This window comes from Lissotriton vulgaris, chromosome 5 (genome assembly GCF_964263255.1).
Source record: "Lissotriton vulgaris chromosome 5, aLisVul1.2, whole genome shotgun sequence".
NCBI classification, from domain to species: Eukaryota; Metazoa; Chordata; class Amphibia; order Caudata; family Salamandridae; genus Lissotriton; species Lissotriton vulgaris.
The window spans coordinates 220,146,963-220,170,570 of NC_141693.1; the positions used below are offsets into that span (position 1 = coordinate 220,146,963).

Consider the following 23,608-nt stretch of genomic DNA (forward strand, 5'->3'; position numbering starts at 1 on the left):
CTCATTATTCTACATTCAAGATTCCATCTTGGGGTCGACATTTTGCCTCGTATTTGTAGCCGTGTTATGCTATATCGACACGGTCTTGTTTGGAAATTCCAGGGAGTTTCTACAGCATTTGAATATTTTGTCCCGATGATGGTCTACAAGACGACTGCTCCTGAGACCGAAACGTCGACACCCTCCTCATCTCCGGAAACGTTGCATTGGCACAAATTTACAACCACTTTTTTATTAATAAATTTTGGTTGTTTTTCTGTATCCACTTGGAGTTGATGTCTTAGGTTATGAACTGTAGAGAAAAATATTGTTTATCACTGTTCATGACTTCTTGCTTGAATTAATTTGTTTACATTTATCTCCCTAAGTTTGTGCAAGTAAATATAAATTTTCTGAATATATTTTCTTTCTCTGTGTGTTCACTCCTTACCTTCCATCAATTCAATTTTGAGTATGTACTAAGACTGTTATCCTGCGGATACATTTGAGTGTGTTACGTTTTTACAACTCACGAATTAGATCAACTATTTCTTTAAATAAGTCCCTTGTAGCATCCCTTGACTTCAACCATACAGTGCCCAAGCCTACAAGAGTCGATTGGGTTTCCCATGCCTATAACATGGCTGCCAAGTTGACATTACAGACCTCAGGTGGAAGGTCAAAACCTGGTAACTGCTGCCACTCAATCTCTGCGCAAAGGAGGTGGAGGCTTGACAGGTTCGGGTGGAGGACCGTCCCCTGGTGCTGCGACAGAAGATCCTCCCAAAGGGGCAGTCTGATCGGAGGATCAAAGGCCGTGCTCAGGAGCTCGGGGTACCAGACTCTTCGAGCCCAGTTCAGCGCCACAAGAATGACTTGGGGCCAGTTGCGCTTGATCTTCTTCAGCACCCGGGGAAGAAGCGGTACAGGTGGAAAGGCATACAGGAGGCTGCAGCTCCACTCGCAACAAAAAGCGTCGCAGAGTGAGTGCCGCCTTGGAAACTCAAACGTGCAGAACTGCTGACATGGTGCGTTCTCTTCGGTGGCAAACAGATCTATCTAAGGCTCTCTCCACTGCTGAAACAGACCTTGCACAACCTCTGAGTGATAACCCCATTCGTGATCCACCAGGCACCTTTGGCTGAGTTCATCCTCCTGGGCGTTCACAGAACCCGCCAGGTGTTGAACCACCAGGGTTATGCCCTGATGTTCTAGCCATGTCTAAAGGCGAAGAGCCTATTGACAAAGGGTCCACAACCCCACCCCGCCTTGTTTCTTGCAGTACACATGGCGGTGGTGTTGTCCATGAACACCTGCAATGCATTCCCCTTGAGGGAGGGAAGGAATGCCTTCAGTACCAAGTGAATCGCCCGGAGCGCCAACAGGTTGATAAGGAGACCGGACTCCGCCGAAGACCAGACTCCTCTGATCTCCGCCTCCGCCAGGTGGCCGCCCCATCCCAGGAGTGATGCATCAGTCACCACCGTAAGGTCTAGTTGGGGAAGGGAGAGGGATCTGCCTCTGACCCAATCCTGGTTAGTTAACCACCATTGCAGTTGTTGCGCAGTCCCCTCCGAGATCTGGACGTAGTCAGAAAGATTCCCCTTATGCTGCGCCTCTGGAACTTTGGGTCCCACTGCAGAGCCCGCATTTGCCGTCTGGCTTGATCTACCAGCAGGATGCAGGAGGCCATGAGGCTCAGTAGCCTCAGAGTCATTCTCACCGAAATCCGGGATAGACGCTGAAACATCGGTATCATAGCCTGAATATCCCAGATGCGCTGCTTGGGAGGATAAGCCTGAAACTGCAATGTGTCCAGAACAGCTCAGATGAAAAGAATCGACTGAGAGGGAGTCAGGTGTGACTTTAGCACGTTGATATTGAACTCCTGCGAAGCAAGAGGTCCGCCGTAGTATGGAGGTGGGCCCGCCTTCAACAGCCAGTCGTCGAGATAGGGAAAGACTGGAATCTTGGAACCCTGAATCTGAGCAGATGAGTTTCGATCACTGCCATCACTTTCGTGAACACTCGAGGGGCACTGGTAAGGCCAAAGGGGAGTACGGTGAACTGAAAATGCTCCTGCTTAGTCAAAAAGTGACTAAGTAGCAGGCTCTCTCCGAATCTGCGCTAGGCTGGCACGGAAAAGAAAGAACTGACGGGATTTAAGTAGGCACCATGACACCATCCCCACGACCACGAAGCTGCCGACTGATGCGGAATCAACCAACGCTACCTACAGACGCGCAGGGGTATTCCTGAGGAAAAAATTCTCCGGATCCAGTCTGACGCCTGGGGGTAATTCCAAGGGAGGTATCTATTCTAAGGTAAGGAATCTATAACTAATTGTCTCAATCAGATACAACATTCATGCCTACTTGCCTGAGCCAGTGATACAACTCTGCTCTACTGCCCAGTGATGCTTTCAATGATAAAATCTCTATCACTTCCTCACCAAACTAATACCATTTCCAATTTGTTTCACCTATAGCCTCCACTGATCTCTGAGCCAAACCTTTAGCCATCCCCCTCCCCTCTGACACCACATACCTTATTCCCACTCCGCCTTCTACTACCTTAACCACTAACCACACTTTCACTTCCCCTTCCACTACACCCTCCTACAATCATCTCTAACAGACCCTCTCCACTCCCTACACATTTCCACCTCTGATTCCTGTATGTACTTTAACCTCTAAACCCAACGGGAAAGCATATTCTTCTTTCCAGACATTAACATATGTCTCCCTCCTACATTCACTTATGCGCCCAATCAGATGATTACCACAACTAACATTAGAACAGATGCCCCTTATACATTTCATATTCTCTAACTTCAGGATTTCTATCCACCCAAATCCTCTACTTCTGCTCTCAACTGTTCCCCGGCCTTCAACTCGTCCTCCTCCCAACCGCCCTTCTCTCATTCCCTAAATGTTATTCCTCGTACTAACCTATTTCATCCTATGCCATCTGCACCTTCCACCTCTATCCTACTAAAACCTGTAAAAGCTTTGAGTATGCTTAAGTCAGACAAAGACTTAAACTTACATTCTTCTTCTATTCAACCCAAAAAAACCTACCCCCAAATCTATGCATTTTTTCAGCTGTTTATTCATTAAAGCTAGATCGCTAAGTAAATAGCATCGTAAAATCCATTAGCATGTAAGAATCTGGCACTGCCCAACTGCTCTTCACCGAAATCTGGCTATGTGATGATGCACCACCCATTCTACATGAAACCATGCCTGCTTGCTGTAAAATACTTCTAATAAATTGTCTATCCAAAGAGACTAGTGGAGGGCTAGCCACCAGTCCCAAAACTTATTTTCTAACCAAATGGTTTTGGATTATACAACCTCTGAATGTCAATCTCTATTAGTTCAGTTCTCTCCGTTGCCAAGCTACACATGTGATTTCATCCTGATTAACAGGCACACCTACCACACAACCTTGCATTATGAGCCCTTTCTTGACTTCATTGTGGAGATTACCTTGGAACACCACAACCTGTTTATATTTGGAGACTTAAGTACATGGTTTCGCAAACTATTTCAAACAAAATGCTACTCTCTAACTTGGAAATAATTACCTTTCTTACCTCTCCAAATAGCTTCTCAGGGCCATATGTATCCAGCCTTTTTCCCATTTGCAAATGGGCAGATTCTCAGAATGTTCACGTTTGCGAATGGGAAAAAGCCTTTTGGGATGCATCATCCCAAAAGGCCATCGCAAAATAGAGAATTGGAAAATTTGTGATTCTCTATTTTGCGAATGCAATTAAGGAATTGCAAATTGCAATTCCTTAAATGCAATTCTGGAAGCACCAGAAATTTGCTATATGGCCTTATGGAATTGCAAATTACCACCAACTTCAAGTTGGTGGTAATTTGCGATTTTCTTTACAAAAGCACTTTTTTGATTTTTTAAAAGTGCCATATGTCGCACATACATGCCCTTAGGGCATGTATGTGTGCAAAATGTGCACACATGCATTTTAAAGGGGTGCAACAGGGTGTCCTTTTGGCACCCTTAAAATTGCATTCTCAATTTGCGATTCTCTAATTGGTAATCACAAATTGAGAATGTATTCCCATTCATTCCTATGGCCCACCTAGCCCATAGGAATGAATGGGAAGGTATTCCCTATTTGCGAATCTCAATTTGCGATTCGCGAATAAGGAATATGTAGGATTCACAACATTTTTTGCAAATCCTACATACATTGCATTTTGCGATTCTCTAATTGCGATTCGCTAAAAATTGCAATTTGAGAATCGCAAAACTCTTTTTTGATACATATGGCCCTCAGTGACTTAGAACTATTTCACTGCTTGGACTGGCCATCATGTAATACAATTCAATTCATCCATTCGTTCAGTACTGAAAACAAGCAAAACCACAAAACACTTAATATGTGGCAGACCATGAAACACTAGACACGTCCTCTGTTTGCTCAAACCTATGCACTACTTTTCTTTCAGATCTCTGTATTATATTTTCTTAGAAAGAAAACAGGGATAATGAAAGGCAAATCAAATTATATAACCATCTGAAGATTATAGCTACTTTTTTAAACACCAGCCCAATAATCACAGTTCAATAATTCTATCTCAGACTGACAACTGTCCCAGGGAACCTCAACCCACTCCCATTAAAATCAATGACACCCTAAAAAATTGCTCAGGAAACCAATCTGTAGAAAAATTGCTGCAATCAAATAAAAAGACACTGGGATGACTCTTACAGAAATAATGACAAACTTGCACTCCAGTTCCATCCCGAATTATTAATGAATTCCAAATCCTTAAATGCATAGCCTCAAAAGTGACTCTCCTCACAATAAAAGTCTGGAAGACCCGACAACAGCCAAATACCTGCAAAAATACCTGCTGAAGAAAAGTAAGGAAACAATAAATGCCTTATTGCCATCTCTGTTGCAATAACCAAGTGAAAGTCCAAAGCTACTCCTCTCCCGCCCATTGACAATGGAAGACTTCACCAACTGCACAAAAGCATGGGGCTCAGTCACACCAGCTGATTTATGTCTGGCACATTTATTCAAGGACATCCTCCTCATTAGTTCTGCTGCCATCCCAGCCAGAGCCATCGTCAACCACCTCTTAGTGACTGGAACCTTCCCTGCTGAAATCAAAACTGCTTATGTAAGATATATTCCAAAACACAATTGTGGGCTTGAGGTTTTCAACCTTTCTATTCACCATTAGCTTAAGGAACACTCAATCAAAGATTTGCTTTGAGTAGTTGAAAAAATAACCTAATCTTAGACTATGAAAATAGATGTTGTTCGGCTTGTGTTACTGAGGCCACAAAACTACAGTTGGCTTGAATGGGTATGATCCATCACCGTATAACTCCTACACAGACTTTAGAACATAAAAAATCAAGAATTTTCTAAAAATTAATCACCATTTATCTAACTGACAGATCTCTCTTTGTCTAACTGCCAACCTTTGCCTCAGTTCCATTAAAATCCCAAGCTGTCATTCTCCAAAGCACAGCCATTGCTCTGCTTTGGTTCGCTATCTACCTTATCTCTCTACCTGCATTCACTTTGCATTTAATCTCACTTGCTATACCTACATTGATGACATGCATACCATAGAAAAGCTACTGATTTCTCTACCACTGGACAATGTTTTCAAGCAATCAACCACTGGATGCCAGAGAACTCCCTCAAATTACAACCTACAAACTAAGTGGGAAGTTGGAAATGGACCAACTATCCCACTTCAATCCTTTGGCCTCAAGAAATAGAGCTCCAACCATCTTATTTGACCAAAGAGAGAAATCTAAGAGTAAAAATTACTACACCAAGTAAATGAGATCTCTATCACCATTCACATCTTGACTACGCCAATAGCCTTTGCCTTAGAGTATCTTTGTTAATTCTTTGGAAATTATAGAAAATTCAGAATGCAGTTGCCAGATACTTTCTCAGTCTATTATTCTGGAGTCATCTCACACAGGCAACATATCCTCAAGCTAGCTGTCTGTGGCCAAATGCATATGTTTCAAAACAATGTGCATCGCACATAGAGCAATTCATAGGATAGGACCACTCTTCCTTCAACATACACTATACACCAATCACGAAACAAAACTACCCATTCCAGGCTGACACCACTATTAAACATGTCACCCGTCAAAAAGTAATTTACCTTGTCTGCAGTACCCAGATATACAAATTCTTCAATACAATACAATAACCCAGAACAGGAAAGGCTAGGATGAGCTACTCTTCAACATAACATCCACAACAAAATATCAGTTACCATTCATGGCACTCCTTCCAAGTGAAAAGTGCATGAAGATTGCCGGGAAGACATTCGCAATAGTAATCGTGATAACGGAATGAAGGTGGTGCATATGAGGGATCTAAACTTGAAAAACTTTGAGGCTATTTCTGTCGCTGTAAGGATTGCAAGCTAATCATAAAGAGTCCAACAGCAGAATATTATTCCCCTCTTAATGTGTTATAAGCAATCACTGTACTCAAGTTATTGTTTGGCAATCTGTCCTACTCAGCACATATTTCTTCTTCTCCTATAAACACCAACCTGTCTGAAAAAGTGATCCTGCCAGAGTCCTAAAGAAATCGATTGAGGTGTTGCACCTATTAGGTCACTCTATAACACGCACTGCCCTCTTGTTTGTCATTGACATAATCAACACCCTTTCCAACCTTAAAAAAAAACCTTTAGTAAAAGAACCAAAATCGATGGCAACTGGTAGCAAGGATGTCAGGTACCTACATTGCTTCTGAAAGGAAATAACACTCACAACCACAACAAAACAAAGGTGATAAGACCAGTTGCACAGAAGGCATCACAAAGTGCAATCAAAACCAAAGCCTGACAGAGATATGAATATGGTGCACCAATTGAAACGCAAAAATGGCCCACACTGTTGAATATTCAACAAATCTGTACAATGAGTCAGGTTCGTAGGCCTACACACTCCCCATTTCGGGTCTTGGCAACATTTGAACTATAGTGAAAAATACAACCAAGAATCCTCTCAACTTGGGCTTTACTCAATAGGACAACGGATTCACCCAGCTGTATCTCCACAAGCTAGACTGTCCAATCAGGGATTGAGGTGGAAGACCTTCACACTGTAATGCAATTCTGTCAGATCACTTGCTCGTCCCATGTTTTCTGCTGTCCTCAGTCATCAGACCCAAGCCTTAGTTACCTGGGTTGCAGACCTCACTGTAAAGTTTGGGACGTAAAGCTTTCAAGAGGTCAGGAAAGCAAAAAATAAAATAAACCTACCAGCTACAAATATCCTGAAAGATTTAAGGTCTTTGGTTCTTATTTTGCCTTTACCTTTATCAGCCTTTAACCTTCAGTGGGTTTGTTTTGGAGGACGTGGTATGACTGTAGCCCAAAATAAAGTGAAAAATCTTAAAAATCATCAAGAGCTGCCAGGTAAAGACAGACGCAGAACCAGCACAATGTGTGTGTTACTAGGAAACTGAAATTTGACAACACATACCAACAATCTACAAACATCACCCAAAGAAAACTATTTTGCAACTTGTGATCACAGTTCAGTTGGCTAAAAAAGAAAAGGTATTGTAACTGCAAAAATGAGCATTGGTTTGTCTTGTGAGATGGGAGAGGGATGCTGCTGTATTCAAATGGTATCTGCTTTAAAGTAAAAATATTACAAGTTCACAGATATGTAAATTTATACCAGGAATTGGCTGGCAAAAGATATACATGATGGTACTAAATTGCTGTGGAGGTTAAAGGCAATTGGTTTCTTTAGTAGCTTTTGTGAGTATTTAATCCTTCCCTGTTCCATCTCTTCCTCATTTCTTTTCAAAAAACATTTTTCCTCTCTGATCACCATTACATTGTTGTTTTCTGCAGCAGCAGCACTCAGTAAGCAGTAAGTCACAGATATTGAGTGTTACAAGGAGCGAGCTTCCTACTACAAGATGTACGGGCCCACTGAGTACTTTATCAGCACTTCAAAAGCAGCAGTAGTATTCCTGCCGCCGCACTCCAGGGACAGTTCAGGTTTCCAAGCACCATCTTCCCTCATCGTACCTGAGGAAAGGCTGGAGCCTGGTTTGTGAGTCATGGTCGACTTTGACACTGCAATATTACTAGATGCCTTTAATACATTATTAGAGGTGACTAGGGGCATTGTCTTATTACTACAACATGTGCGTTTGGGTATCATAACAAGTCTAGAACAAGAAACTCATGTACACAGGTTTCTATTGAAAATATGTAACAATGGCCTAGATGTATCAAGCATTTTGCGATTCGTTCGAATTTCGGCCTTAACGAATCGCAAACGGACATTTTGCATCTTTTGGGATGTATGTGAAATTAGCAAAATAAGGAATCGCAAAAAATTGCGATTCCTTATTTTGCTTAAGCATCTAAGGAATCGCAATTTTGCGATTCCTTAAATGCCATGTATGAAGCTTTTTTAATTTGCGAATTCAGGTTAAGGAATCGCAAATTAACACCAACTTGAGGTTCGTGTTAATTTGCGAAATCCTTTCAAAAACCAAAATTTGGCAATTTTGAGGGTGGCACGTGACACACATACATGCCCATAGGGCATGTATGTGCGCCATATGCACACACATGTAAGTTTCAGGGGTGCAGCAGGGTGTCCATGAGACACCCCTGCACCCTTGCAATAATTCTCAAATTGCGATTAGCAAATTGCGAATTCGCAATTTGAGAATTATTTTGCAATCATTCCTATGGGCCTTCTGGCCCATAGGAATGAATGGGAAATTATTCCCTATTTGCGAATTCGCAACGTGCGAATTCGCAAATTAGGAATAATAAGGAATCGCAAAAAAATAGCGATTTAAAACATACATCCCATTTTGCGATTTCTTAATAGCGATTCGGTAAAAATCGCTATTAAGAAATCGCAAATAGGAACGATGATACATCTAGGCCAATGTCTCTTCCTTGTGGTGACTTGAGTGTTAAGAAAGCCCCCAGTTCCTGTCAAACACCGCAGTCCTCCCACTCCATGTTTTTATCATCACATCTCATAAACACCTTCTCCTGTGCTTTTATTACTCTCCTCACACATTTTCTCTGCTCTTTGTTAAGTGAATCCACATCATTTTCAATTTACATACTTGTTCGCATTGCCTTAGTCAGCTTCTTCTGCTTCACTCTGGGTTTAAAAAAAGAATCAGATATGGTTTGAGGAGTTCTTTTACTAACATCTGTAAATTTACTTTTATTTTATTCTGTTTATAGAGCACATATCTATCTAAACTGCAGCAAGGCAAGTTTATTTTTCACTATAATCTAGTTATTGATAAAATGATCTGCTTGTTAAACTCTATCATGGTTTATCATTTCAATTTTGGCCAGTATTGACCTCCCACTGCACCTTTCTACTAAGCTGCCAGACATTTCCTTACCTCCAGTATCTTGGTTCCAAAGCTTCACCATGCAGTCATGAGATGAGGTGGCCACCAGCGAAGCGCCACACATGCCACTTGGCAAGAAGACGCAGGCAGCAGTTGTTTGCAGATGGCCCTTGTACTCAAGAACTCGGTCTCTGGTCTGTCGTAGATCCCAAAGCTGAAGAAAAACGAACAGTGGGTAATTAAAACCAAATTGACATTCAAACATTTCACAGCAGTAAATGTAAAGGGCTATCTAACATTTTATCCTACCTATGATTATATCAGGATAAGTACAAAGGATCTTATCCATACCAAGTGAATGTGATAAGATGTACTGATTTTGTTCCTTAGGTTTGTTGGTGCCTTAGTTATCATCATGGAATATTCATTTACAGGCCAATGGCATTCCTCTCAATGTAATGGACGAAAGAAGAGGCGCGTTCTTAGGAGTCATTGTTCTTGCAATTTGAAGCATCACTTATATCCAAACCTGGCCAGGAATCAGCGTGTCTGCCTACCAGAGAGGTCTCAATATGATATCCCTGCTCCAATCTAATCCTCTCTAAAATGATTATACATATGAAGCTATCCTTTGTTCTTCGGCACGATGATCTCCAAAACTCATTATTTAAAGAAGAAGCAGGCACCCTTCTCTTATATAGTTGAGGGTCTTGAAGGTTGGGTTGCATGGACTAATCTCTGAAGGGCCACACGGGGCTTAACCAAGAACACAGTAAGGTTTCCATGTGCAGCTTACAGAAAGAGCAGTGAGACATTTGCAAACAGTCAGTGGGGAAGTGTAATGATGCAGTTAACAGTGAAAAGCAAACTTTTTTGTTACAATGGAGCTGATGAAAAGGGCAAAGGAGAAGCATTTTAAGTTCTTGTCCAAAGGACAAGGTGGGGGGTAGCCTGAGATGAAAGGGGAGATGAACCACTGCTCCAAATGTTTGAAGGGGTAGGCAGGAGGGAGATATAACAAGCATTTACAATGCAATGGTCTCGGCATCATTAAAGGTGGAGCTATTGGCATTGCTCATGACATTTCTTTTTTTCTTTAAATCATACATAGATGGCATTGTCCTTTACATTGCCAATACACAGCACTCTGCACTCAACAGCACACACCACTCTGCACCTGCACTCACTGCTCTGCACTCACTGCTCTGCACTCACTACTCACTGCTCTGCACTCACTACTCACTGCTCTGCACTCACTACTCACTGCTCTGCAATCACTGCTCTGCACTCACTACTCTGCACTCACTACTCTGCACTCACTACTCACTACTCTGCACTCACTACTCACTACTCTGCACTCACTACTCACTACTCTGCACTCACTACTCACTACTCTGCACTCACTACTCTGCACTCACTACTCTGCACTCACTACTCTGCACTCACTACTCAGCACTCACTACTCACTACTCTGCACTCACTACTCACTAATCTGCACTCACTACTCTGCACTCACTACTCACTAATCTGCACTCACTACTCTGCACTCACTACTCTGCACTCACTACTCACTACTCTGCACTCACTACTCACTAATCTGCACTCACTACTCACTACTCTGCACTCACTACTCACTACTCTGCACTCATTACTCACTACTCTCTACTCACTACTCTGCACTCACTGCTCTGCACTCACTGCTCTGCACTCACTACTCTGCAATCTGCACTCACTACTCTGCACTCACTACTCTGGAATCTGCAATCTGCACTCACTACTCTGCACTCACTACTCTGCAATCTGCAATCTGCACTCACTACTCTGCACTCACTACTCTGCAATCTGCAATCTGCAATCTGCACTCACTACTCTGCACTCACTACTCTGCAATCTGCAATCTGCACTCACTACTCTGCACTCACTACTCTGCAATCTGCAATCTGCACTCACTACTCTGCACTCACTACTCTGCACTCACTACTCTGCACTCACTACTCTGCAATCTGCACTCACTACTCTGCAATCTGCACTCACTACTCTGCAATCTGCACTCACTACTCTGCAATCTGCACTCACTACTCTGCAATCTGCACTCACTACTCTGCAATCTGCACTCACTACTCTGCACTCACTACTCTGCACTCACTACTCTGCACTCACTACTCTGCACTCACTACTCACTACTCTGCACTCACTACTCTGCAATCTGCACTCACTACTCTGCACTCACTACTCTGCAATCTGCACTCACTACTCTGCAATCTGCACTCACTACTCTGCACTCACTACTCTGCACTCACTACTCACTGCTCACTACTCTGCACTCACTACTCACTACTCTGCACTCACTACTCACTACTCTGCACTCACTACTCACTACTCTGCACTCACTACTCTGCACTCACTACTCACAACTCTGCACTCACTACTCTGCACTCACTACTCACTACTCTGCACTCACTACTCACTACTCTGCACTCACTACTCTGCACTCACTACTCTGCACTCACTACTCACTACTCTGCACTCACTACTCTGCACTCACTACTCTGCACTCACTACTCTGCACTCACTACTCTGCACTCACTACTCTGCACTCACTACTCACTACTCTGCACTCACTACTCACTACTCTGCACTCACTACTCACTAATCTGCACTCACTACTCTGCACTCACTACTCACTAATCTGCACTCACTACTCTGCACTCACTACTCACTACTCTGCACTCACTACTCACTACTCTGCACTCACTACTCACTACTCTGCACTCACTACTCTGCACTCACTACTCTGCACTCACTACTCTGCACTCACTACTCTGCACTCACTACTCACTGCTCTGCACTCACTGCTCTGCACTCACTGCTCTGCACTCACTGCTCTGCACTCACTGCTCTGCAATCTGCACTCACTACTCTGCACTCACTACTCACTACTCTGCACTCACTACTCTGCACTCACTACTCTGCACTCACTACTCACTACTCTGCACTCACTACTCTGCACTCACTACTCTGCACTCACTACTCTGCACTCACTACTCACTACTCTGCACTCACTACTCTGCACTCACTACTCTGCACTCACTACTCTGCACTCACTACTCACTACTCTGCACTCACTACTCACTACTCTGCACTCACTACTCACTACTCTGCACTCACTACTCTGCACTCACTACTCTGCACTCACTACTCTGCACTCACTACTCTGCACTCACTACTCACTACTCTGCACTCACTACTCACTACTCTGCACTCACTACTCACTACTCTGCACTCACTACTCTGCACTCACTACTAACTGCTCACTACTCTGGACTCACTACTCTGCACTCACTACTCACTACTCTGCACTCACTACTCACTACTCTGCACTCACTACTCTGCACTCACTACTCTGCACTCACTACTCTGCACTCACTACTCTGCACTCACTACTCACTACTCTGCACTCACTACTCACTACTCTGCACTCACTACTCACTACTTTGCACTCACTACTCTGCACTCACTACTCACTACTCTGCACTCACTACTCACTACTCTGCACTCACTACTCACTACTCTGCACTCATTACTCTGCACTCACTACTCACTACTCTGCACTCACTACTCACTACTCTGCACTCACTACTCACTAATCTGCACTCACTACTCTGCACTCACTACTCACTACTCTGCACTCACTACTCACTACTCTGCAATCACTACTCACTACTCTGCAATCACTACTCTGCACTCACTACTCTGCAATCTGCACTCACTACTCTGCAATCTGCACTCACTACTCTGCAATCTGCACTCACTACTCTGCACTCACTACTCACTACTCTGCACTCACTACTCACTACTCACTACTCTGCACTCACTACTCACTACTCTGCACTCGCTACTCACTACTCTGCACTCACTACTCTGCACTCACTACTCTGCAATCTGCACTCACTACTCTGCAATCTGCACTCACTACTCTGCAATCTGCACTCACTACTCTGCACTCACTACTCACTACTCTGCACTCACTACTCACTACTCACTACTCTGCACTCACTACTCACTACTCTGCACTCGCTACTCACTACTCTGCACTCACTACTCTGCACTCACTACTCTGCACTCACTACTCTGCACTCACTACTCACTACTCTGCACTCACTGCTCACTACTCTGCACTCACTACTCTGCACTCACTACTCACTACTCTGCACTCACTACTCACTACTCTGCACTCACTACTCTGCACTCACTACTCACTACTCTGCACTCACTACTCACTACTCTGCACTCACTACTCACTACTCTGCACTCACTACTCTGCACTCACTACTCACTACTCTGCACTCACTTCTCACTACTCTGCACTCACTAATCTGCACTCACTACTCTGCACTCACTACTCTGCACTCACTACTCTGCAATCTGCACTCACTACTCTGCAATCTGCACTCACTACTCGGCACTCTGCACTCACTACTCTGCACTCACTACTCTGCACTCACTACTCACTACTCTGCACTCACTACTCACTACTCTGCACTCACTACTCTGCACTCACTACTCACTACTCACTACTCTGCACTCACTTCTCACTACTCTGCACTCACTACTCTGCACTCACTACTCTGCACTCACTACTCTGCACTCACTACTCTGCACTCACTACTCTGCAATCTGCACTCACTACTCTGCAATCTGCACTCACTACTCGGCACTCTGCACTCACTACTCTGCACTCACTACTCTGCACTCACTACTCTGCACTCACTACTCTGCACTCACTACTCACTACTCACTACTCTGCACTCACTACTCTGCACTCACTACTCTGCACTCACTACTCACTACTCACTACTCTGCACTCACTACTCACTACTCACTACTCTGCACTCACTTCTCACTACTCTGCACTCACTACTCTGCACTCACTACTCTGCACTCACTACTCTGCACTCACTACTCTGCAATCTGCACTCACTACTCTGCAATCTGCACTCACTACTCGGCACTCTGCACTCACTACTCTGCACTCACTACTCTGCACTCACTACTCTGCACTCACTACTCTGCACTCACTACTCACTACTCTGCACTCACTACTCTGCACTCACTACTCTGCACTCACTACTCACTACTCTGCACTCACTACTCACTACTCTGCACTCACTACTCACTACTCTGCACTCACTACTCTGCACTCACTACTCTGCACTCACTACTCTGCACTCACTACTCTGCACTCACTACTCTGCACTCACTACTCTGCACTCACTACTCACTACTCTGCACTCACTACTCTGCACTCACTACTCACTACTCTGCACTCACTACTCTGCACTCACTACTCACTACTCTGCACTCACTACTCTGCACTCACTACTCACTACTCACTACTCTGCACTCACTTCTCACTACTCTGCACTCACTTCTCACTACTCTGCACTCACTACTCTGCACTCACTACTCTGCACTCACTACTCTGCACTCACTACTCTGCAATCTGCACTCACTACTCTGCAATCTGCACTCACTACTCTGCAATCTGCACTCACTACTCGGCACTCTGCACTCACTACTCTGCACTCACTACTCTGCACTCACTACTCTGCACTCACTACTCTGCACTCACTACTCACTACTCTGCACTCACTACTCTGCACTCACTACTCACTACTCTGCACTCACTACTCACTACTCTGCACTCACTACTCACTACTCTGCACTCACTACTCTGCACTCACTACTCACTACTCTGCACTCACTACTCTGCACTCACTACTCACTACTCTGCACTCACTACTCACTACTCTGCACTCACTACTCTGCAATCTGCACTCACTACTCTGCACTCACTACTCACTACTCTGCACTCACTACTCACTACTCTGCACTCACTACTCACTACTCTGCACTCACTACTCTGCACTCACTACTCTGCACTCACTACTCTGCACTCACTACTCACTACTCTGCACTCACTACTCACTACTCTGCACTCACTACTCTGCACTCACTACTCACTACTCACTACTCTGCACTCACTACTCCACTCACTACTCTGCACTCACTACTCTGCACTCACTACTCACTACTCTGCACTCTGCACTCACTACTCTGCACTCACTGCTCTGCACTCACTACTCTGCACTCACTACTCTGCACTCACTACTCTGCACTCACTACTCACTACTCTGCACTCACTACTCACTACTCTGCACTCACTACTCACTACTCTGCACTCACTACTCTGCACTCACTACTCTGCACTCACTACTCTGCACTCACTACTCCACTCACTACTCTGCACTCACTACTCACTACTCTGCACTCACTACTCTTCAATCTGGACTCACTACTCTGCACTCACTACTCACTACTCTGCACTCACTACTCTGCACTCACTACTCTGCACTCACTACTCACTACTCTGCACTCACTACTCACTACTCTGCACTCACTACTCACTACTCTGCACTCACTACTCACTACTCTGCACTCACTACTCACTACTCTGCACTCACTACTCTGCACTCACTACTCACTACTCTGCACTCACTACTCACTACTCTGCACTCACTACTCACTGCTCTAAACTCACTGCTCACTACTCTGCACTCACTACTCTGCACTCACTACTCTGCACTCACTACTCACTACTCTGCACTCACTACTCACTACTCTGCACTCACTACTCACTACTCTGCACTCACTACTCACTACTCTGCACTCACTACTCACTACTCTGCACTCACTACTCTGCACTCACTACTCTGCACTCACTACTCTGCACTCACTACTCACTACTCTGCACTCACTACTCTGCACTCACTACTCACTACTCTGCACTCACTACTCTGCACTCACTACTCACTACTCTGCACTCACTACTCACTACTCTGCACTCACTACTCTGCACTCACTACTCACTACTCTGCACTCACTACTCACTACCCTGCACTCACTACTCTGCAATCTGCACTCACTACTCTGCACTCACTACTCACTACTCTGCATTCACTACTCTGCACTCTGCACTCACTACTCACTACTCTGCATTCACTACTCTGCACTCTGCACTCACTACTCTGCAGTCTGCACTCACTACTCTGCACTCACTACTCTGCACTCACTACTCTGCACTCACTACTCTGCACTCACTACTCACTACTCTGCACTCACTACTCTGCACTCACTACTCACTACTCTGCACTCACTACTCACTACTCTTCACTCACTACTCTGCACTCACTACTCACTACTCTGCACTCACTACTCTGCACTCACTACTCTGCACTCACTACTCTGCACTCATGACTCACTACTCACTACTCTGCACTCACTACTCACTACTCTGCACTCACTACTCACTACTCTGCACTCACTACTCACTACTCTGCACTCACTACTCACTACTCTGCACTCACTACTCTGCACTCACTACTCACTACTCTGCACTCACTACTCTGCACTCACTACTCTGCACTCACTACTCACTACTCTGCACTCACTACTCACTACTCTGCACTCACTACTCACTACTCTGCACTCACCACTCACTACTCTGCACTCACTACTCTGCACTCACTACTCAGCACTCACTACTCACTACTCTGCACTCACTACTCACTACTCTGCACTCACTACTCTGCACTCACTACTCTGCACTCACTGCTCTGCACTCACTGCTCTGCACTCACTACTCTGCACTCACTACTCACTACTCTGCACTCACTACTCACTACTCTGCACTCACTACTCACTACTCTGCACTCACTACTCTGCACTCACTACTCACTACTCTGCACTCACTACTCTGCACTCACTACTCTGCACTCACTACTCTGCACTCACTACTCACTACTCTGCACTCACTACTCACTACTCTGCACTCACTACTCACTACTCTGCACTCACCACTCACTACTCTGCACTCACTACTCCACTCACTACTCTGCACTCACTACTCACTACTCTGCACTCACTACTCTTCAATCTGCACTCACTACTCTGCACTCACTACTCACTACTCTGCACTCACTACTCTGCACTCACTACTCTGCACTCACTACTCACTACTCTGCACTCACTACTCACTACTCTGCACTCACTACTCACTACTCACTACTCTGCACTCACTACTCACTACTCTGCACTCACTACTCACTACTCTGCACTCACTACTCTGCACTCACTACTCACTACTCTGCACTCACTACTCACTACTCTGCACTCACTACTCACTACTCTAAACTCACTGCTCACTACTCTGCACTCACTACTCTGCACTCACTACTCTGCACTCACTACTCACTACTCTGCACTCACTACTCACTACTCTGCACTCACTACTCACTACTCACTACTCTGCACTCACTACTCACTACTCTGCACTCACTACTCACTACTCTGCACTCACTACTCTGCACTCACTACTCTGCACTCACTACTCTGCACTCACTGCTCTGCACTCACTGCTCTGCACTCACTACTCTGCACTCACTACTCTGCACTCACTACTCACTACTCTGCACTCACTACTCACTACTCTGCACTCACTACTCACTACTCTGCACTCACTACTCTGCACTCACTACTCACTACTCTGCACTCACTACTCTGCACTCACTACTCTGCACTCACTACTCTGCACTCACTACTCACTACTCTGCACTCACTACTCACTACTCTGCACTCACTACTCACTACTCTGCACTCACCACTCACTACTCTGCACTCACTACTCCACTCACTACTCTGCACTCACTACTCACTACTCTGCACTCACTACTCTTCAATCTGCACTCACTACTCTGCACTCACTACTCACTACTCTGCACTCACTACTCTGCACTCACTACTCTGCACTCACTACTCACTACTCTGCACTCACTACTCACTACTCTGCACTCACTACTCACTACTCTGCACTCACTACTCACTACTCTGCACTCACTACTCACTACTCTGCACTCACTACTCTGCACTCACTACTCACTACTCTGCACTCACTACTCACTACTCTGCACTCACTACTCACTACTCTAAACTCACTGCTCACTACTCTGCACTCACTACTCTGCACTCACTACTCTGCACTCACTACTCACTACTCTGCACTCACTACTCACTACTCACTACTCTGCACTCACTACTCACTACTCTGCACTCACTACTCACTACTCTGCACTCACTACTCACTACTCTGCACTCACTACTCACTACTCTGCACTCACTACTCTGCACTCTGCACTCACTACTCTGCACTCTGCACTCACTACTCTGCACTCACTACTCTGCACTCACTACTCACTACTCTGCACTCACTACTCTGCACTCACTACTCACTACTCACTACTCTGCACTCACTACTCTGCACTCACTACTCACTACTCTGCACTCACTACTCACTACTCTGCACTCACTACTCTGCACTCACTACTCACTACTCTGCACTCACTACTCACTACTCTGCACTCACTACTCACTACTCTGCACTCACTACTCTGCAATCTGCACTCACTACTCTGCACTCACTACTCACTACTCTGCATTCACTACTCTGCACTCTGCACTCACTACTCTGCAGTCTGCACTCACTACTCTGCACTCACTACTCTGCACTCACTACTCTGCACTCACTACTCTGCACTCACTACTCACTACTCTGCACTCACTACTCTGCACTCACTACTCACTACTCTGCACTCACTACTCTGCACTCACTACTCTGCACTCACTACTCTGCACTCACTACTCTGCACTCACTACTCACTACTCTGCACTCACTACTCACTACTCTGCACTCACTACTCTGCACTCACTACTCACTACTCTGCACTCACTACTCACTACTCTGCACTCACTACTCTGCAATCTGCACTCACTACTCTGCACTCACTACTCACTACTCTGCACTCACTACTCTGCACTCACTACTCTGCACTCACTACTCTGCACTCACTACTCACTACTCTGCACTCACTACTCACTACTCTTCACTCACTACTCTGCACTCACTACTCACTACTCTGCACTCACTACTCTGCACTCACTACTCTGCACTCACTACTCTGCACTCATGACTCACTACTCACTACTCTGCACTCACTACTCACTACTCTGCACTCACTACTCTGCACTCACTACTCACTACTTTGCACTCACTACTCACTACTCTGCACTCACTACTCTGCACTCACTACTCACTACTCTGCACTCACTACTCTGCACTCACTACTCACTACTCTGCACTCACTACTCTGCACTCACTACTCTGCACTCACTACTCTGCACTCACTACTCTGCACTCACTACTCTGCACTCACTACTCACTACTCTGCACTCACTACTCACTACTCTGCACTCACTACTCACTACTCTGCACTCACTACTCTGCACTCACTACTCTGCACTCACTACTCACTACTCTGCACTCACTACTCTGCACTCACAACTCACTACTCTGCACTCACTACTCACTACTCTGCACTCACTACTCCGCACTCACTACTCACTACTCTGCACTCACTACTCACTACTCACTACTCTGCACTCACTACTCTGCACTCACTACTCTGCACTCACTACTCACTACTCTGCACTCACTACTCACTACTCTGCACTCACTACTCACTACTCTGCACTCACTACTCTGCACTCACTACTCTGCACTCACTACTCTGCACTCACTACTCACTACTCTGCACTCACTACTCTCTACTCTGCACTCACTACTCACTACTCTGCACTCACTACTTACTACTCTGCACTCACTACTCACTACTCTGCACTCACTACTCACACTCTGCACTCACTACTCGCACTCTGCACTCACTACTCGCACTCTGCACTCACTACTCTGCACTCACTACTTTGCACTCACTACTCTGCACTCACTACTCTGCACTCACTACTCTGCACTCAATACTCTGCACTCACACTCTGCACTCACACTCTGCACTCACACTCTGCACTCACACTTACACTCTGCACTCACACTCTGCACTCAACTCTGCACGCTGCATTCACACTCTGCACACTCACTCTGCACTCACTACTTCACACTCTGCACTCACACTCTGCTCACTCACTCTGCACTCACTACTTCACACTTTGCACTCTGCACTCACACGCTGCTCACTCACTCTGCGCTCACTACTTCACACTCTGCACTCTGCGCACTCTGAACTGTGCGCACTCTGCACTCACACTATAATAATCCTTATGCAGAATTCCTCTAAAGTATAAGCAGCTTGGGTTTTTCCTATAGGCGCCAAAGAGTCAATGATAGGAAAAGAGGGCAGAGAGTGCTAACCCCATCTCCCCACCCACAGACAACCAAAAATTATCTTCTGCGTTGCTTTGTTCTAATAATATGAATAAGGAATTTAAAGTATATGTATGGGCTTGTGGAAGGTTATCTATCGTATTCAATATAGTTTAACACAATTGGTGTTCATGGTTACCTTTACAAACGTGAGATGAAGATGATGCTCACTTTTTAGTTATATAAGGATATTTTGTCGAGTACATTCAAGTTCAACCCACTGGCTGTAAGCAACAAGCTGAGGATCAACAGGCGCGAAACAGCGTGGCGGCCGCGCACGAGACGCAGCGTGGGCGTGCACATCAGCTGAAGATCCCCGGAGAAGACACCGAGTCTGCCTGCTGCCATGACTGACCTGCTGCGAGGGAAAGAGCCCGGTGAGTGGGGGGTCGAGGGGGGGGCGGCAGAGAGGTAGTGGGCAGAGAGGGAGTGTGTGTGTGTGCGTGGGTGTGTGTGCGTGCGTGCGTGTGTGCTTCCGTGAGTGTGAATGTGGAGCAAGAGATGTGCACGGCTCCAGGAGGCTCGGCGTGCGCGTCCACGAGATGCAATCGGCGCTCGTTCACCGCTCTGGCTCTGTTGAGAGTGAACTCCGTGACAATAGGTCTCGAAGCCGAGACCTAAAAAGCCTGTTTTTATGTTTCCTTTCCTTGCCGGTGGGGCATCATGTCTCCTCGTGCGGGTTCTGAGCTTTGTCTAATGCAGTCAGAGAGACAGAGTTTTGTAGCCATATATGCAATTTCAAAGGCATGGAGAGCATTTCATATAAATCAGAGTGAATTGAACATGATGGGAGCTAGCGGGGAGCAGCTGAAGGAGGTTCAGGAAAGTGGGGTGATGTGGTTTTTGCACTGACCAATGATACGGTGTTTGGAAGTACAGACTACATCCTTTACAGAGGATGAAATTAGACATAATAATTATTCAATAGGGAGGGATGAGGAATCGATGTGTCCGTTTCTTTTCCCGGGGGTAGGAGCTCGAATTAATCAAAAGTGAAAAAGGACACTTGTAACACTTCTCAACCTTTGGTTCAGGGAGATTAGAATACCCTCAAAAACTCAATGTTGTTTGGACTGCGGTATATATGTTTCATCCGCCCCACATCCTCGAGTGTTGCAAACTGGCATTAAAAGAGAACTTTTTCGAATATGATGAAAAGCTGTATATACAAACCCATGGAACATCTATGGGCAGCGCTTTTGCGACTTCGGTGGCAGGGCTGTACGTCAGTCAATTTGAAACTCAATTTGTCCTCAACGAAACAAACCCGTACTCTTCCAGTATAATATACTGGAAGAGATACATTGATGACATTTTACTGATCTGGAACATTGAACAAGATCTAGCCCAGTTCATAGTCTGGCTGAACAGTCTGGATCCCTGGCTCAAGTTTACATATACATCCAACAACAAACAACTTGATTTCCTGGATCTCACAATCTTCAATGAAAACAACATCTTACAAACAAAAACGTATACAAAGCCTACGGCCAAGAACAGCCTCTTATCGTACAAAAGTTATCATCCCAAGCCACTCAGAGATAACCTGCCCTATAGCCAATTTTTACGGCTGAAAAGGAATTGTAGCAAAAATGAAGACTACAAGACCCAAGCAAAAGAACTGAGCGTAAAATTGAAAAATAGAGATTACACTGAGAAAACAATTAAAAAATGCAGAAAAATAGCCAACAACCAACCAAGAGAATGCCTATTACAAATCCATCCAAAAGAACCAATACAGGATCTAACCACTTGCGTGACAACTTTCAATCCAGCCACCTATGCCGTACAAAAACTGATAAATAAAAACTGGCATATTTTGAATACTGGTAAATTTGAGTGGCCAAAACCAAGATTTGCTAATCGAAGAACAAAAAACCTGAAAGACGCATTGGTACATACACGCCCTCCAAAGAAACGACCATTGACCATAACAAGAAATGCAACAATGACACCTAACAGGACACTATCCTTGCGGCTCGTGTGTAGCATGCAAAACCACTACAGCTTCAAAAACATTGCAACTATCAGAGACCTTAGTATGGACACAGAAACAACATACCAATTGCAATTCCTCCCATGTTATCTACATGGTGAGCTGTCCCTGTAATAAGAAATATATAGGGATGACAAGCCGAAAAGTGAAAATAAGGATAAGTGAGCATAAAAGCAATATCAGACTAAAAAAGAATACCACCAAATTATGCTCCCATTTTACAGAAATGAACCACTCTTGCGATGACATTCATTGGACAGTGATCGAGATGCTAACGGATAAGTCCCACAACACCGAGAGAATATTGTACGAGAAGGAACAGAGGTGGGTAAATCGACTCCGTACCCACGAACAAGGCCTCAACGATAATGTAGCCTGGCATCACTTTGCCCATTGAAATATCACTCACAGTATCCAACGTGGTTAAGAAAAGCAAAAAAGAACTCGCGAAACATTGTCTTGTGATAATGATCCCTCTATAAGAAAACCTTCCCAAAATGTCTGTCTACAAGAACATAATCCGCTTCTTATGAATTAAAGTTATGATAAGCTTATCTTATCATCCCCACCACAAACATAAAGATTAGAGACTATGTCAATAAATGAGCAAGGTCCCTTTAAGTCTAGTCGTTTTCCAACTGAGGCTCCTTTAAATTAGAGCTACCGGTACACATCCGGCATCCGGGGGCAGAGTCAGCACTAGTCGGACGAGAGACCAGCACGCGGGTAATGGCGCCTGTGAGACCTTCCGAGAGCAAAATGGTAAGACGCGGTTTTCGCGTGTTTTAATACTATGGCCTCGTCTTCCTCACCTAGCTCTGCGCTTAATTAAGCGGAACCCCTGAGGAAGCATCAAGCTCTACAAATACAGGTAGGACAAATTCTATCCGTAATGTACTTGGGGGTATTGAACTAATTG

The 23,608-nt window shown here is 45.0% G+C and overlaps 1 protein-coding gene across 1 annotated transcript in view; it reads right to left on the reverse strand.

Moving 5' to 3' along the window:
* Positions 1 to 23,608, reverse strand: part of WDR31 (WD repeat domain 31) — a 207,905-nt gene that overhangs the window by 20,703 nt on the left and 163,594 nt on the right. Inside the window, exon 8 of the mRNA XM_086921207.1 lies at positions 9,416 to 9,578. Within this exon, the coding sequence (XP_086777333.1) occupies positions 9,416 to 9,578 (163 nt within the window). The remainder of the gene's footprint in view (positions 1 to 9,415; positions 9,579 to 23,608) is intronic.